This window comes from Aphanomyces astaci (genome assembly GCF_000520075.1).
Source record: "Aphanomyces astaci strain APO3 unplaced genomic scaffold supercont1.7, whole genome shotgun sequence".
Lineage (NCBI taxonomy): Eukaryota > Oomycota > Saprolegniomycetes > Saprolegniales > Verrucalvaceae > Aphanomyces > Aphanomyces astaci.
The window spans coordinates 760,658-777,047 of record NW_009798270.1 but is presented as its reverse complement, the minus strand read 5'-3'; the positions used below and the strand labels follow the sequence as shown (position 1 = coordinate 777,047).

Below are 16,390 nucleotides of genomic sequence, written 5' to 3'. Positions count from 1 at the left end.
ACAGAATGGCGTGGGCCGTGGCACATGCGTTGGCAGTCGTAGCGACGTACTTGACGACAAATGAGAGGCAACTTTGCGCATCGACATGCAAGTTATGGAGTGGCATCCTAAAGATGGAATGGAGAGGCCGAGCCCATCACTGGAATATGGCCGCCACGGCCGCCAATGTCATTGATGTGGTCAACCAGGTGCGAACAACTTCCCACGACTTCGTCATCACGACTGGATGTTGTAGTGCGGGCAATGTAGGTCCAAGAAACGCATATGGTCGTACAAGCAAGCCCAGACTCTTGGTAACGACCTGTACTTTGTTGCAAGCGGCATTCGGCTATCGTGCTTGGTGGATTGCATGAACTTGACCGCCGCCGCTGCAACCACCCTCTTGGCCGTGCTGACAAAGGCATCAATCTCCACCTATATGTCATACAGTACATACATTACTTTATGACTCATTTGCTGCGTTCTAGGCATTCCCAGCATTCGCACATGTCGTCACACTGTTGATCGACGACAACGTGTTTTATGTCCATCGGCTGCATTTCATTCAGGCAAAACTCGTCGACATTGCCTACAATGCAAGCAACCTTGAGCTTGTAAACATTGCGAAACCCCACGCTAACTCTGTTCCGACGGTAAAACACGTATTCATTTCCCCTTGCTTTGCCTGACTTTGCTGGTGTAATCCTGTGTAGATCTGCTTGGACGCATCACCTTCAACGGTGCACTTCCTTCGGTCGCTCGTCTCGTCCCTGGCGATGATTCCACCTCCATCTGCCTTGGACCTGACCACCATCACACCTTCTCTGCCACCCACAGCTGTGGCCGGACTTGTCCTCAACTACCCCGTCGTCTACACGTTTTCGAGCCAGCCACCACCACCCACGGACAATGCACTCGCGATGCAACCGCTCGTCGTGTTTGAGCTCGTGATTTCGGATGTCAAGTACGTATATATATATATATATACATGCTTCCTAGCGCATCCTTTCACTGGTCGTGAATTGTATCTGAACTAGCACTGGTCACACGCATTCCCTTGTCAAGTACTCGCTGCCGCAGTTGCTGGTCACTCATCCCAACCACGTCGCAGTTATGCGTGCCAACTTGCTCGTAGCTTGTCGTCGACATATCCTCCACCATGAAGCCACCAGTAGTACTATGTCTGTCCACGTCACGACCATCACGTTGTCCTCGGTCGCGTTATGAAGGTTGTTTACATATCGTCGAACATAGTTCTAATTTTTCGGCTGTCGTTCAAACACGATGATCATTTCGCAATGTTCAGTGTGAGGAAACATGTCGACGGGGGCGGCCGCCACGGGTTTGAACGCTCGGCCCTTCAAGTTGCTCGTCTCAGGGCCGCACAAAGTCGCAGCATTCTACAAAGGATTCTTAACGACCAAACAATATGATTGAAGTGCGTACCTCGACGAGCGACCCGGTGGGGTTGCAGCTCACGTACACAATGCGGGTGACAGGATTGAACTCGCGGAGTGCCCGAAGCACCTTGACGTGGAGGCCGGCGCGAGGGGGATCGACCACGGCCACCGCTTGCTCCAAGAGGAGGTCGTTGCCTTGGCGGGGGGTGCGGAGGACGTTTTTCATCACGTCTTCGGCCTTGGCATTGATAAACGTTGCGTTCGAGATGTTGTTGAGCGAGGCGTTGACGGCGGCGTCGTCGGTCGCCGCCTTGCACAACTCGATGCCGACAACTTTGCCGGCGTCCGCGGCCAGACAGAGCCCAATGGTGCCGGTCCCGCAACACACATCGTACACTTGCGTCTTGGCGTCGGCGGCGGTGAACTCGCGGACGAGCGAGTACAGGGCTTCGGCGCCGGGGGTGTTAACTTGGAAGAACGCGTTGGCGGAGATGCGGAAGCGGAGCCCCAGCAGCTCTTCTTCGATGTGGGACTTGCCGTACACGTGCACCACCGGGTGGTCTTCTTCGGGGGCGGACACGCCCGAGTATTCTTGCACAAAGAACGACGTAATCGCATGCTTGGACGTCAGCGCTTCAACTAGCTCGGCCTTGGCGGCGGTCCAGGCGTCGGCGTCGAGGGCGGACGGGTTGGCTTGCACGCACACCATCACTTCGCTCGTGTGCACACTGGCACGGATGGTCAGGAGGCGCCACACGCCTTGGTGGGTCAACACGTCATACACTGGCATCGACGACTGGTTCAAAAACGCCTACAAGGAGCAGCACGTGTCCAAGGGTTGTTTTATCTTTACTTTCACACAACCAAAAAAGACAAGTCTACGAGTGCGATGGATATGGACGATTCAAAGGCGCACACGAAATTACTTGAAAGGTGGCCACCATGGCCTTCATGGTTGCCGGCACGTTGATGCACTCGTCGGGCGCCCCCACAGATACCAAGCCGTCCTTGTACGTGCCAAAGCGGAACCCGACCACCGGGTTGCGGTCGGCGTCGTAGCCGCAGCTGAACTCACATTTGTTGCGGTAGCCCTCCAACGCGGGCGACGGCGCGATGGGTTGCATGCTACAGCACAAACCTGCTCCGCAATGTCACATGTTAGCATTATTGTCAATTCGATTCGAAACGTAAAGTATCAATTGAATCAGCCGCACCAAATACATCGGCAGAGAATCGATACATCGACCAAGCAAAACCCAGAAACACGAATCAAGCAGCCAATCAAACTCTCGCGCATCAACAATAGTAGGGTGGGAATGAAATTAGTGTGATACCCTTCACATACATCATGCAGTACAAGCAATATTGACCCACACAATATGAATAGAGTAGTAAGTACCCTTGTGCGAGGCAAAGCCAACGACAACAGACCCCGCCGCGTCAACGTCATGCAGCACGACCTTTTTCTGGGCTCGGAGGATACCGTCATCGTTCAAAAATAAAAGCTCCGTCGTCGATCCGGATTCTGGCTGCACGACGATGATCAACTTGGCATCGTGGGACGTCATGCCTTGGACATGGGCAAACGCAAACGGACACGGTTCAAACACGAGCGCTTCCGTGGCGTCCGAGCTCAGCGGCGCGCGCTTCCACGAGCCATCTGCAAGCGTCGCGTAAAAGAAGCTCTGGTGCACTGTGATGGCCGTGGCAGGGACGTTCAACGACGCCAGCGGCACCCACGCGGCATCGTCGCGACTGCCCGTCACCACGCGCTTCACAATCTACCCAGCCACAACTAACTTGTCAAAACTAGTATATAGTACACAATGCATGCACACACGTACTTGGCCATCGGACGTGGCGCACACCAAATGGCCCCGGAACGACGCCATGGCCGTGACGGCGGCCGCGGGCGCGCCCGACAGCTTGGACCACGTGAGCGCGGTCGTGTCAAAGATGTACAAGTGGCCATCCGAGTTGGTGGCTACCAACTCAGACGCGAACGAAATTAGACCGGTGAACCCGTCGGCCTTAGCCAAAAACACCCACGGGGCGTCATCAGATTGCAGGCTCTGTGCAAACAATCCGGTCGGCGTGAGCAGGTACAGCGACCCGGTGCTGTCGAGCCACGAGGGCACGACCACGTCCGCGGGGCCACCGACTATATCGTCGAGAGTGGCCACGTTTTGGGCCTTGCGAAGGCGCTTGCGCTCGTCGCCGATGCGTTTTTGCTTGTCCATGTACTCCTTGCGCGTTTGGCGCACGATGCGTACCAATACCTTCTTCATCGCGTCCTCCTTACGTTCCAGCTGCTCGACGTATGGGACATTGCGCCACGGCGTCACAGCATCCATCACTGTCTTCGCCTCGCCGCCCGTCGTGGCAGTGTCCACTTTCATGGGCTTGAGGCTGCGCTTGGCCAATGCCGGCTTGGCTTCAATGGTTTCACTGTTGGCCCACTCGATCGTCGCGAGGACGTCAAGCGCGGCGTCACGCTCTTCCTTGGTCTCATACAAGATGAATCCGAACGTGCTCTTCGGAAGCTTCTGGATCGCCTTGTACACGTGGTTGTGCTTGGTCAACACGGCCTCCATGTCCTTCTTATCCTTCCACGCGCCAAAGTTCATGACAATCACCTTGCAATCGTCTTCCTTGGAAGGTTGAGGCGCATCGTCACCCGCTGCGTTCTCTGCCTTGCGCTTGTTGTTGCGCGATGGTTTCCTCGATTTGCCCATGTTGCTTCAAGTCGGTGGATAAACTCAACCATGCTCCAATTCATTGGTCAAAATGAACTTCATTTATTTCACCGATTCGAATCATTCAAATGAACCCACCTTCCTACAATAAAATTGTTCAATATGAACTTAAAATTCGTATCGATAGCATTTATATATTTCGTAGCTGTCCCAAGTGCCTGATTGGACAAAAATATAATTATAATTGAACCAACCAATGAAATTGGCGCGTTAACATTGCATTGGTTGACATCGCATGAGACAAACCAGATCCACATTCCTAACTTTTCATGGATTGGCTAAAATGCAATGGATGCGGTTTCTGATTGGTTTCTGTAACTTCGTCAACTTCGTTTTCATTTATTTCAGTAGTCGAATCACTTGCAAAAGGTTGATACAATTCGAAGTTCGAAGTGCAGTGGTACATCAACCAGGCAACGAGATGGAACATCTGGATGCCAACGTCGACCTCCGACGACACGAAGGACATCAGCAAAGTCGAACACGCCAGAGCGAGAGCATGGCCCCTCCTGCAGCAGAAGACGCTACAATCCAGTCACAAGGTAGCCACCGGGTAGTACGCCAGCCTCGCCACTTGATTCTCCTGCAACCCACAATGACCACCAGCGGGTTGGAAGTGTCGGTGCACGAATGCCCTCGCACGATGATGCGAGAGCTCGTGCATGTGTTCCCAAACACACTCAAGAAGGACTGCAATGTGCTGGCCGTGGTTACAAACCAACGGGCGAGCGTTGACTTGGCGCAGTTCGGGGAAGAAGCCGACAAGGAGAAAGATCGCCTGCTGGAGAACTTTGTCAAGTGGGCACATGAAGTGGCGGAAGCATTGACCGCCGCGGGTCATTGGGCCGACTTTATCGATCCGTGCTCAGGACTGCCAGTACGTAATGCAGCGCCAAGAATGCGTTGTCGTTGTGGCACGCGTTCCGGTGTGGTGTACTCACATGCTTGCCCTGTAGATGCTGGCGTTGAACTCGAACAAAGTGTACAGCGAAGTGGACGGTGTCGAAGTGCTTCTGCGGTACAACTGCTTGAGTGCTGGCATGTGCAAGATCTTGATCCATCCAGAATGGGGTGCCGCCGTGTATCCTGCGTCGTTGTTTACGACAGCCCCGTCGGACTTGGTCCTCGACATCGTCTCCAAAGGGTTTGTCCAACACTAGATCATTCCTGCGTGAGCCATATCGTAGGGATTCACGCAGCAGCATATATAACGATATCTAATACTAGTACAATGTACCCCAGTTGTTCATGTACACTGGTGCTGGTCAATCCCACACCCTTGAGAGCACGATGTCAGGTCCATAGCGAATGGCAAACTGCTTCTTCCAAAGTTAATGCGGAACAATCGCATGGGAGCTCAAGGTACCGGCTGTAGTGACCTTGGCTTGCAGCATGGCACTTCGCCAACTCGCCTCGAGTACACTCCGGCCAAACCCAAATAATGCGGTGTTTGAGGGTTTTGAACCATTGTAATATCCAAACTAAAGGGATATCGGATGTTAAGGGTATAGGATGTTGCAGTGCATCATCCTCAATGTAAGTCTTGACCAGCAGCGGGAAAGATGCGGCTGGAAATTGAAGGGCTCGAAGTGCTCTTTCCATATCCCCGTGTGTATGCAGAACAGGTCACATACATGCGGGAGCTCAAGCGCGCTTTGGATGCCAAGGGACATGCCATGCTTGAGATGCCCACGGGGACAGGCAAGACAGTCGCGTTGCTGTCGCTTGTGTTGTCGTACAAGGTATCCAAATTGTTGCCACCATGTTGACTCATGTGCGGGTGTGTGGTAGTACGCCCATCCCCAAACGACAGGCAAGCTCATCTATTGCACGCGCACGGTGCCTGAAATGTCCAAGTGTGTGGAGGAAATCAAGCACGTGATGACGTATCGCGCCGAAGTGTTGGGTGCCCAGGCCACGACGATCACGGCAGTGTGTCTCAGTTCTCGGCGCAACATGTGCGTGCATCCTCGCGTCATGAACAACCCCGACGGCGAGACCGTGGACGGGCAGTGCCGGCAAATGACCGCGTCCTGGGTGCGTGGCCGCGCCGACGCCGGCATGAACGTGGAAACGTGCAGCTTTTACGAAAACTACGACCGGCGGTCCACGGACGAGCAGGTGCTCGAGAGCGGCGTGTACACGTTGGACGACCTCAAGGCACTGGGCACCAAGCGGGGCTGGTGTCCGTACTTCATGACGCGCCAAGCCATCGGCACGGCCGACGTGGTCGTGTACAACTACCAGTACATGCTCGATCCCAAGGTGTCCCAGATGGTGTCGCGCTCCCTCGAGCGGGATTGCATTGTCGTGTTCGACGAAGCGCACAACATTGACAACGTGTGCATTGAAGCGTTAAGCGTCACATTGAATCGTCGGGCACTGGATCGGGCCTCGCGCAACCTCACTACCATCAGGTAGGTACTTTCATTCGATATACTTACTATGCACATGTGGTGTCCTGATTAGTCTAATACGTTTACATGTTCTTGTCGGGTTGGTTTCGCTTTGCACTCATATATATGTCCATGTTGACAGTACAACCGTGAGCCGCATGAAGCAAGCAGACAAGGCCAAGCTCGATGCCGAGTACCGCCGCCTGGTCGAAGGGCTGCGATCGAGCGGGACGGTCGTGGGGGTGTCGGACGCGAGCGACTTGGCGGCTGCCAACCCCGTGCTGCCCGCCGACGTGTTGGAAGAGGCTATTCCAGGTCTATCAAGTCAATTCGTCGCCGCCAGCGTACTTATCATGTGTGGGATTCTTAGGCAACATTCGCCGCGCCGAGCACTTCCTCGCGTTCCTCCGGCGGGTCATAGAGTACCTCCGCAAACGCATTAAAGTTCGCCAAGTCGAATCCGAAACGCCCGCCGCCTTTCTCCATACAATGCAAGTGGAGATTGCGATCGACATCAAGCCACTCAAGTTTTGCTACTCGCGGCTCAACTCGCTGCTGCGGACACTCGAGATTACAAACCTCGAAGAGTACAACTCGCTGTCCCAAGTCGCCAACTTTGCCACCCTCGTGGCGACGTACACGGAGGGCTTCATGCTTATCTTGGAACCCACAGACGAATTCAACCAGCCCCAGCCCATCCTCCAACTCGCGTGTCTCGATGCATCGCTCGCTATGCGACCGGTATTTGAACGGTAGGCCGACGGCAATGAATGATCACCTCGAGCTCGTCGATTTCGATCTGGTCAAGCTATCAAGGCTGCTCATCTCAGTCTTGTGTTGATTTTAATACGGGTGTGTCGGTCTTATCGTCTAGTGTTCCTTTGTCACATATTGTCCTTTTCACTGAAATTTGGACTTTTGGCCACCTGATTCACATTTGCAGGTGAACATTTTGATCTGGGCCAAACTATACGATTCGATATGATTGGTTAAAATTTCTCGTTAGTGAAGTTTGATTGGCTAGGACATTCTCAAATACATTTGTCAAATTCATATACTCGAAAGTCCAAATTGGAACAGATTTGACAATATCCTTATATCGCCTTTTGACAATATCCTTGTATCGCCTTTTGACAATATCCTTATATCGCCTTTTGACATTATCCTTGTATCGCCTTTTGACATTATCCTTGTATCGCCTTTTGACAATATCCTTATATCGCCTTTTGACAATATCCTTATATCGCCTTTTGACAATATCCTTATATCGCCTTTGGACATTATCCTTATATCTCCTGTTTGAACGTGATATTCGACATGCCGTTCGCACTTACAATTGGTGTCATCTACAGTGCATACATTTCGCTAGATTGTGTTAGATGCGAATAACACTGTAACAATATGATTCCATTTTCAGCTTGAACGAGGTTTGGACATATAACTTTAACTAATTCATTTGCTTCTTTGATAGGTTTTCCACGGTGGTGCTGACGTCAGGGACGCTGTCACCAATCGATTTGTACCCTCGTCTGTTGAATTTCTCGCCCGTGGTGCGCGAATCCCTGCCCATGTCTGTGTATCGATCGTGCATTTGCCCGCTCGTGATCACGCGAGGCAGTGACCAAATGCCCGTGAGTACCAAGTTTGACCTTCGCGACGACTTAAGCGTCGTGCGCAACTACGGCGGGCTGCTGCTCGAGATGGCGGCGTGCGTGCCGGATGGGATGGTGTGCTTCTTCCCGTCGTACATGTATATGGAGAGCATCATCCAGCAGTGGGACGTGCTGGGCGTGCTCAAAAAGGTGCTGGCACACAAACTCATCTTTATCGAAACCAAAGACATTGTCGAGACCACGCTCGCCCTCGACAACTATAAGCGCGCGTGCGAGATTGGCCGCGGCGCCGTGTTCTTCTCGGTGGCGCGGGGAAAGGTCGCGGAAGGCATCGACTTTGACCGCCACTATGGCCGCGCCGTGCTCTTGTTTGGGATTCCGTTCCAGTACACGCTGTCCAACACGCTCCGCGCGCGCCTCGAGTACCTTCGGTACACTCACCACATTAAAGAGGGCGACTTCCTCACATTTGACGCGCTCCGCCAAGCCGCGCAGTGCGCCGGCCGCGTCATCCGTAGCAAGGCCGACTATGGCATCATTGTGTTTGCCGACTCCCGCTACAACCGCCACGACAAACGATCCAAGCTGCCCCCGTGGATCAACCAGTTCCTGCTCGAGTCGCACTTGAACTTGAGTGTCGACATGGCTGTGCACATGTCCAAGAAGTACCTGAGTCTCATGGCGCAACCCGTCGATGAGTCGACGACCGTGGCCAGCATCTTGCTCGACGAAGCCGCCGTGGTCAAGCACTTGGAAGGAGGCAGCAGCAAACGGCCTCGGCTAGAATAAGCATACTGCTAATCGAATGTGCGCAGCCAGCATTTGTTTCATATTGTATGTATTATGGCCACCCAAGCGTGGGGGCATGTCAACTCTGATTGAATGTGACGGGAGCTCGGTCGACTAAACCGTGCGATGAGGAGACCCATCCAAACTGCCAGGAACAAAAAGAGCCGAAGTATAATATGCCGTGTTGCCATTGCTCTTTCGAAATACCAACTCCATAGAACCCCAGCCTCGTACTATATCAAGGTACAGGTACTGTAGATACGAGACTGCCTTGACACACAGCCTCGGTTTATATCTTGTCAAGAGCTCCACCGAAGTAACGAGGAATGGCATGTTCCACCCCCGCTACGTTTTCCGCTGCTCGAATGTGGCCATGGTTTCTTCGGTCATTGAGCAGCGTTGGCAACCATTCAATGGGACCAGTGTTCTCGTTAAGTTATGGCTTTTTATCTTGCACTGGAGTCAGCCGGACCTTTCGCCCGGGGGTGCCCACTCGAGGCGACGCTCGAACGGGCGACCCGAGGACTGTATGTTGGATGGTAAAACTCGCAATCGATTTCATGCCCCCCCCTACGTCCGCCTTCTTGACGTCAAACACTGGTGGCGCCCTCCTCAGGGCATTGTCCTTGGTCACTGGTGGGGGGGCCTGTGGTTGCAGCGGGTCCAGTTTCCCATCGGGCTTGTCTCCGTCGGGTAGGATCGCCAGCCCTGTGACAGGCACGGGGGCGAACGGAGTGCGCAGCTTGGTAAACATCTTCTGGCTCGAGAATTCCATGGACACGAGTTTCTTCCACCCCGCAGATCGGACCGCGTTGCCTTGGTTGCTGTGCGAAAACAAGACCTTGCGCAGCACGTCCAAGTTGTCTTCCATCTTGTCGGCCGAATTGCGGTTTCCGTACGCGTTGTCGATGCTTGGCACAACGCTGTCGAGCGTGCGCATGACCATCTGGTCGCGGGAGACAGTGAATCCCTCCGAGTACCCCAGCGACAGGATTGGAAACAGGGGCACGTGGAGAGTTGGGATGTCGGCGGGGCGGAGCTGTCTCGCCGCCGACGGTTTCGCAAGGGGAAGGGGGCCGTCCTGCGCCCGCACGAGGAACTCGCGGTCCTGCTCCCACTCACACGCCACGCCCGGGACGTACCCGCCGTCGTCCCCGGCGTCGATGAGCTGGAACAACATGGACGAGATGTGCTTTTCACCCGCGACGTTGGGCCGGACAAACTCGGCGAGCGCTGTGACCAGGTCGATGCTCATCTTTTGGATGCTGATCGTGACTGCGTTGTGTATGGTCGCAGGTTTTTTCAAGTCTTCCAGCAAATCCAACGTGAGCGAGATGACGCCATTTGACGCGAGCGACGGCTTGACGCTTTGCTTTCGGGCGAGGAGGCAGAATGTCGCGGTGCAGTTGCGCTTGACGTACAGGTTGGACGTGGTCGCCAGCAGCGACACGACGCATGGCACGGCGCCTTCGTCCACGAGCTGCTGGATGTTGCCGGGCGGCATTGACAGTTTTCGAAGCACGGCCGAGCACAACACGTTACTTTCGACGCCCCCGACGGCGTGCGCGCACAGCCACAGGATCGGCGTGAGGGCGCCCTGCGTGAGCATGACACTCGAGTTGACCCGGCCAAGGAGCAGGTTGCACACGCCGATGGCTGCGTCTTCCTTGGCAATTCTCAACGCGTTCTTGGCGTTGAAAATTGACCCCAACAACGTCGTCGCATGGTCGTTGACGAGCTGCGCGTGGCACGACCCTTCGCAGCTCAAGTTGCGCATGATGGCGGCGCACATGGCCACCGACGGCGGGCTGTCCCCTTGCGACGACACGATGAAAGAAATCGCCGACACGATGCCGCTCTTGCAGACGTGGACGAGGAGGTCGTCTCGGCACGAAATGTTGTAGATGGCGCGCATGAGTAGCAGCATCACGTCGAGGTTTGGACCGCTTTCTCGAATTGTGTCGAGGACCTTGGAAGAGGTGAGTAGTACTTTCAGGTACATAGCCGACATGACGTAGATAGCTACAAAAGAGATCCAGTACCGTGGTCATGGTGTCGTTGAGGATCAATACACGCACAGTCTTGTCGTCTAACGACAGCACGTGCAAGAGAATGGCACAGCAATGCTTGGTGGCGGCGTCGTTGGTCTTGAGGAGGTGGCCGATGATGTGCAATGTCGCTTCTTCCATGTACTAAGCAATACAATTAACTACTACGTATTAATCAACATGTTATGTTGTGACATGCTTTCGAGCGAGCTTCGGGGGACGACTGGAACGCCGCCGTGAGGATCTGCGCCACCATCCGTCGGATGTCCACAGACGCGGCTTCAGCCAAGTGATTCAATTCCCCCAACAGGCCCGCGTTTAGCAGCGGAGGCGCCACGTCAATGTCCGTGAGCAAGTTCAATATGCCTAATCTTCAATCAACGGAGACTGTCAGGGTCTACCGAAAGGTACCTTTGAGCATCGTGGCGCCGGCGGGGGTGTCGTAGATACGGTGCAAAATGTGCAGAAAGCACGTCAACGTTGAAACCTACACGAATCGACGACATCACGAACGAACGACGAAGGAATGTTCGTTACCTTGGCCAGCCCCTTGCGTGTTTCTTTGTAGAACGACAGCCCGCAAAACGCATCGGCCAAGATGGGAAAATCTTGTTCTTCGCTCGACATGGCAAAGATCGTGAACGCCCACGGGAGGCCATCGTTGCACATGGTGGGGATGTTGGCTTCGGACCGCATTAAGTTCATCACCTACACACAACAAGACAATGACAAGTGGCAACATAGACTAGACTTTTGGGACATACGGCCTTCATGCACATGCGGCGGGTGATGGCGTCGTTGGACTTGACGCACGAAATGACCAGCAGCGCTTTCAACGCGCCGTGCTTGACCAACGTGACAATGTTGTCTTCGCTCGTAGACAAGTTGCAAAACGCAATCGCACATGCGCGTCGCACATCCTCTTCGGGGGCGGCTGCCAAACTCGCCAGCGAATGCACGATGCCCTTTTCAATCAGTTCGCGACAGATACTCGGGTCGCAGCTCAGTTGCGAGTACGTGCTCACGACGAGCTGTATCGTCTCGGGGCTGTCTTCTCCTGCCAAGAGCGACAGGGACGCAATGAGCCCGTTGCGCACCATCTGCACTCGACACGGCTCGACCATGCCAAACCGAGCAAAGCAGGCGGCACAGCCAGCATTCACGAGCGAATCACCTCGCTCGCACAGCTGAACGATGGTGGGGAAGACGGCGTAGATGAGTGCCATGGCCAACGCTTCCCCGAGTTGTTGCTGGTCCAAGACGACGCAAATGATGTCGAGGCATTTGCAAGGGGTTTCAAAGTCCAATGACGTCGCGGACGGGAGCTGCAGGAGGTTCACGAGCACGTCGAGGACCCCGTCGTGGGTGAGGAGGGGCTGGTGCAGCGACGGCGCTTGGAACAGGTTGAAGAGCATGCCGCACGCCAGCGCACGGATGTCTTCCCTGGGGCTTTCCTTGCCAAAATGGAGAACGCGAGCAAGCGATGGCTTGGCCACGTCTGTGGGGGGAAAGCGCAATGTAATGTTGTACAAGAGGACCCCCTGGAGGTATTCGTCGGCGCCACTCGGCTCAAAGCTCTTGTACAGCACGTGGTAGAGTAGTTTGGGGAGGTAGGCCAAGTTGTACAGGAACGAGTGCGAGTCTGGTTTGGTGAAGGCGAGGAGACAGCCGAGCCCGTGGAGTACGTACCGGGAGATGTTCTTCATGTCCTGCGACGTCGAGTGCGTGTAGGACACGAGCAGTTCGAAGAACGCCACGTCGACATGTCGGACGTTGCGCTCGCCCGCGAGGATCAGCGACATGCATTTGTACACGGACGTTTTCAGAGCCGGGTCCACGAGGAGGTTGGAGAGGTGCGCGAGGGAGCTGAGGGCCCCAACGTTGGCCATTGCTTCGCAGCCGAGGGATTCCGTGGCCACGTTGTCTAGGGTGGCAAAGATGCATCTACCGAGAACCATCAGTACATTATGAGTGTGGGGATCGAACGAGGGGGGATACCGCAGGTCCTGGATATCTGTGGTGGCTTTTAAGCTCGTGACAAGTGCCCGAACCGACCCGTGCAGGATCAGCGCCCGGCGACAGCCTTCGGTATCGGACAAACACCACAGCGAATGCAATGCGTTGCTTCGAATGACTGGGTCGGACGTGGTCACCGCGAGCACGTTGACGACCTCGAATGCGTCCGGGATGGCGGCGATTTTCATGCGGTTGGACTTGGTGGCCGTGAGGTTGTAGAACGCTTGACTCAGCAGCAGCCGGTCGCGGCAGTCGCGGCCTAGTTAAAATGTAAACACCATCCAAAGAAGGAGACTCCTATACCGTGCTCAACCAACGCACGCATGACGTCGTTGATGCGCGGGTACGTGTACGATGGACAGCTCAAGTTGAAGAGGGTGAAGGACGCGAGTCGCTCGACCGCGTCGCTGGCTTTGTGGTGCTGCACCATGCTTTCCAGCGCTTTCTCCTTGACAAACATGGACTCGAAGCTGTCTTCAATGCTCAAGTTGGCAAACGTCGCCAACACGTTGAAATGGTGGTCTGTGTTGCCAGGCAGGAGCAAGGCCGCTTGGAGCAACGACAGACACCCGTGCTGCAGCATCAGCTCACGGCCGCGTTGGCTGCCGCTCAAGTGGCACAGCGCCGACACGCACAGCTGCGACGTGACCGCGTCCTTGGACCGACACAGAGACAGCAACGTCGGAATCACGTTGTCGGAGAAAAGCGTCGGGTGCAAAATCGGGTTGGACGCCATGGCATCGATGGCATGCGCACATTGCCGTTTCCGAGTCGTGCGGGAGTCTCGTCCTTCGTCCTTGACGTCGGGGATGATGGAGTCGCGGTGGTTCCCTGCCCGCGACATGGGCTTCAACTTGGACATACCCGTTTTGCGTGTGGATGACGAGGATGATGGGGTCGACAACCTGTGGTTCAAGTCCGAAGGAAGGGGGGGGTTGGTTTTGCGCGGAAGGCGAGACAGGTACAGCAGCGCTTCCGTGTACAGACCTCGTTGGTAGAATACATCGCCGTGGTAGCAGAACCCCAGATGCGGAATCGGACTGTGGTGTATCATGTGTACGTCGTTGTCGTCGTTCAAGTGGTCGCTGTCCTCGTCCGAGTCGGAAGCATACGGCTCCACATCGTCGAGGATGCTGCCCCCCCGGCCAAGGATATTCGCCAAGCTGCCCCGCCGATGTGGCACCCCCCCGTCATCCATCGACCGATACAGTCCTTCCCGCCCTTCCATGTGTTGGGGTTGCGCCACACCTTGGCTAAAAATACTTGGCTCCATTTTGTGTTTATTCAGCGTCAGGCTAACTATTTAATTGTCCTTTTTGTTTGCTGGAGCATAGTCAAGTCAGGGTGTAGGACAGCCGTTGCCTGAATGTAAGAGTAACCTACAATTACCATCAAGTACCTTGCTTGGCACTGCTTTGCGATGGTGGAATTACACGTATAACGTTATTTGAACTGATATGAGACTCTTCTGTGCTTTAGAAACGGCCAAATCACCAAACCTGACGGGTAGGTGGTATATGTATTGACATGCTGTGGGAGGACTTCGTATGCCTCAAGGTATACAACATAACACCCACGTGATTGCTATAGTGTATTATTTTACTTGAAGTAGACTACTGTCTTCAAGAAGAGGTGCCTAATTAATCGCCGAAAAAGCCGCCGTCGCCGCCGAAGAAGCCGCCATCGCCACCGTAAAACCCGTGACCGTCATCCGACAAGGCCGCGCCAAGCAGGACGCCTCCAGCCACGCCCAGGCCTAGACCAAGGCCAACCCCGCCTCCGTTGTCACCGTAGCCGTAGCCATAGGGATTGCCGTACATGGGACCTCCCACCACCACAGGCGGACCTACGACCACTGGAGGGGGCATGTACACTGCTTGCGGCTGCTGCACATACACCGGGGGCGGCTGCGCATACACCGGCGGGGGCTGCGCGTACATGGGCTGGCTGTACATTGGTTGTGGTTGGGGCGCGTATTGCGGAGGTCGCTGGGCCGCGGCGGCCATGTTGGCTTGCTGCTGGGCCAACTGGGCTCGCTGCTGCTGCAATTCCTGCTGCTGGTGTTGTAGTTGGGCTTGCTGCTGCTGGATCGCTTGCTGTTGCTGCTGGTTCAGCTGCTGCTGTTGCTGTTGAATTTGAGCTTGTTGCTGCTGCAATTGGGACGACGGATTGCTTGGCGCACCGGGGTACGCAGGCGGGGCTGGGGCAGAGGGGGCGCTAGGATACGACGGTTGCGGGGCGGTGTACCCTGCCTGCGGAGGAGCTTGTGGGGTAGGATAGCCATGTTGCTGGGGAGGAGCATATCCTTGTGGGGGGCCAGGGTAAGCAGGTTGAGCGGGGTATGCAGGGACGGGAGCTTGGTAGCCACCGGGAGGTGCGACACCAGGTTGACCTGGCAATCCCATCAACTGCACGCGAAGGTTGATTTCGCCGCGGTGATTCTTCCCGCGAGTGACGGGGTACCATTGGTCCACAACTTGACCATGAAGGAAGGAATTGACGGGGACGCGGCATTGGCCAATGTACGCATTGTCCACGACATTCTTGTCTTCGATCGTGATGACGATTTGCTCCAGTTGGGGATCGTTCACCCGGAAGATGAACTTCTCATTCCACACAGGGAAACGGCCTCCGTTGTCATGCACCTTGGTCTTCTGTACTTGGTTCCCCACTTGGACCTTGCAGAACGGATCCTGCTTCCCAAACGTCTGGGCGTCATACAGGTTCCGACCGCTCACCGCACGGACATGGAGCTCCGGCATTTGTTGGGTCCGTCGCCAATCCAAAAATGGAACCACAGGAAAGCTATTTTTATTCCCGAGGGATTACTTACATACAAATACCAATACCCGTTGTCGACTTTGTTTTTAAATTTTTCCCTGTCCCACGCCTTGCTGAATTTCTTCAACCAACATTCCGAGACACAATTCAAATCTGCCTGCTTTCGGTATATCTACTGTAGTGTATGCACCGTATAAAGACCTCTCTATCGCTCTGTTACTACGTACTACGTGTAGGTCGAGCGCTAGTACGTAAGTTAGGTCGCACCGTGGTGCTGTACAGGTTGACGTTGCAGATTGTATGTATGTGGCCGGCCTGTGAACAAAAATGTCAATGACAAAAAGTGATACCCAAACACCCACCCACCCACCCGGTTAGATCGCCATTAATTGCAGCATTGTATGTTAAAATACTACTTGGACTATTTTAATCCTTGGAGTATGGATTTTATAACTTCGTACTTCGAAGTACTCATACAGTACTTTGTATTAATAGCCGTCGTATTCGACATTTAAATACTTCGTATATTAGTATTAATCCTCATTGTTGTATCTTTATTTAATGACGTTATGAATTTCGCACTTCAAATACCCGATGCAGTCAGGGATGTAT

At 54.5% G+C, this 16,390-nt stretch overlaps 6 protein-coding genes across 8 annotated transcripts; 3 read left to right on the top strand and 3 right to left on the bottom strand.

The window, feature by feature from the left end:
- Window positions 1-5: 5 nt before the first annotated feature.
- Window positions 6-1,258, top strand: H257_04195 (hypothetical protein; the record flags this gene model as incomplete). Its single annotated transcript, XM_009828602.1, has 5 exons — window positions 6-188; window positions 236-400; window positions 468-632; window positions 693-943; window positions 1,017-1,258. The coding sequence occupies 5 exons, from the start codon at window positions 6-8 to the stop codon at window positions 1,204-1,206; spliced, it is 954 nt and encodes a 317-aa protein (XP_009826904.1). The 3' UTR covers window positions 1,207-1,258.
- On the bottom strand, window positions 1,114-4,129 carry H257_04194. 2 transcript variants are annotated; one of them, XM_009828600.1, is made up of 5 exons: window positions 3,224-4,129; window positions 2,779-3,160; window positions 2,306-2,517; window positions 1,426-2,190; window positions 1,114-1,379 (listed from the first exon to the last, which is right to left on the bottom strand). In XM_009828600.1, exons 1-5 carry the CDS (start codon window positions 4,112-4,114, stop codon window positions 1,236-1,238), a joined length of 2,394 nt encoding a protein of 797 aa, XP_009826902.1. In that variant the 5' UTR covers window positions 4,115-4,129; the 3' UTR covers window positions 1,114-1,235. The 2 variants fall into 2 exon arrangements, with proteins under 2 accessions (XP_009826902.1, XP_009826903.1); XM_009828601.1 differs by having other exon boundaries at window positions 1,114-2,190.
- Window positions 4,130-4,520: 391 nt separating this feature from the next.
- H257_04193 (hypothetical protein) lies at window positions 4,521-5,376 on the top strand. Its single transcript, XM_009828599.1, has 2 exons — window positions 4,521-5,012; window positions 5,092-5,376. Exons 1-2 carry the CDS (start codon window positions 4,557-4,559, stop codon window positions 5,293-5,295), a joined length of 660 nt encoding a protein of 219 aa, XP_009826901.1. The 5' UTR covers window positions 4,521-4,556; the 3' UTR covers window positions 5,296-5,376.
- A 307-nt stretch (window positions 5,377-5,683) lies between these two features.
- Window positions 5,684-8,976, top strand: H257_04192 (hypothetical protein). The gene is made up of 5 exons (XM_009828598.1): window positions 5,684-5,877; window positions 5,927-6,552; window positions 6,674-6,846; window positions 6,902-7,283; window positions 8,003-8,976. Exons 1-5 carry the CDS (start codon window positions 5,698-5,700, stop codon window positions 8,931-8,933), a joined length of 2,292 nt encoding a protein of 763 aa, XP_009826900.1. The 5' UTR covers window positions 5,684-5,697; the 3' UTR covers window positions 8,934-8,976.
- Window positions 8,977-9,110: 134 nt separating this feature from the next.
- Window positions 9,111-14,245, bottom strand: H257_04191. 2 transcript variants are annotated; one of them, XM_009828596.1, is made up of 8 exons: window positions 13,301-14,245; window positions 12,980-13,256; window positions 11,746-12,925; window positions 11,519-11,689; window positions 11,393-11,468; window positions 11,181-11,347; window positions 10,976-11,125; window positions 9,111-10,902 (listed from the first exon to the last, which is right to left on the bottom strand). In XM_009828596.1, exons 1-8 carry the CDS (start codon window positions 14,223-14,225, stop codon window positions 9,370-9,372), a joined length of 4,479 nt encoding a protein of 1,492 aa, XP_009826898.1. In that variant the 5' UTR covers window positions 14,226-14,245; the 3' UTR covers window positions 9,111-9,369. The 2 variants fall into 2 exon arrangements, with proteins under 2 accessions (XP_009826898.1, XP_009826899.1); XM_009828597.1 differs by having other exon boundaries at window positions 9,111-11,125.
- Window positions 14,246-14,571: 326 nt separating this feature from the next.
- Window positions 14,572-15,783, bottom strand: H257_04190 (hypothetical protein). Its single transcript, XM_009828595.1, has one exon. It carries the CDS (start codon window positions 15,757-15,759, stop codon window positions 14,638-14,640), a length of 1,122 nt encoding a protein of 373 aa, XP_009826897.1. The 5' UTR covers window positions 15,760-15,783; the 3' UTR covers window positions 14,572-14,637.
- Window positions 15,784-16,390: the final 607 nt, after the last annotated feature.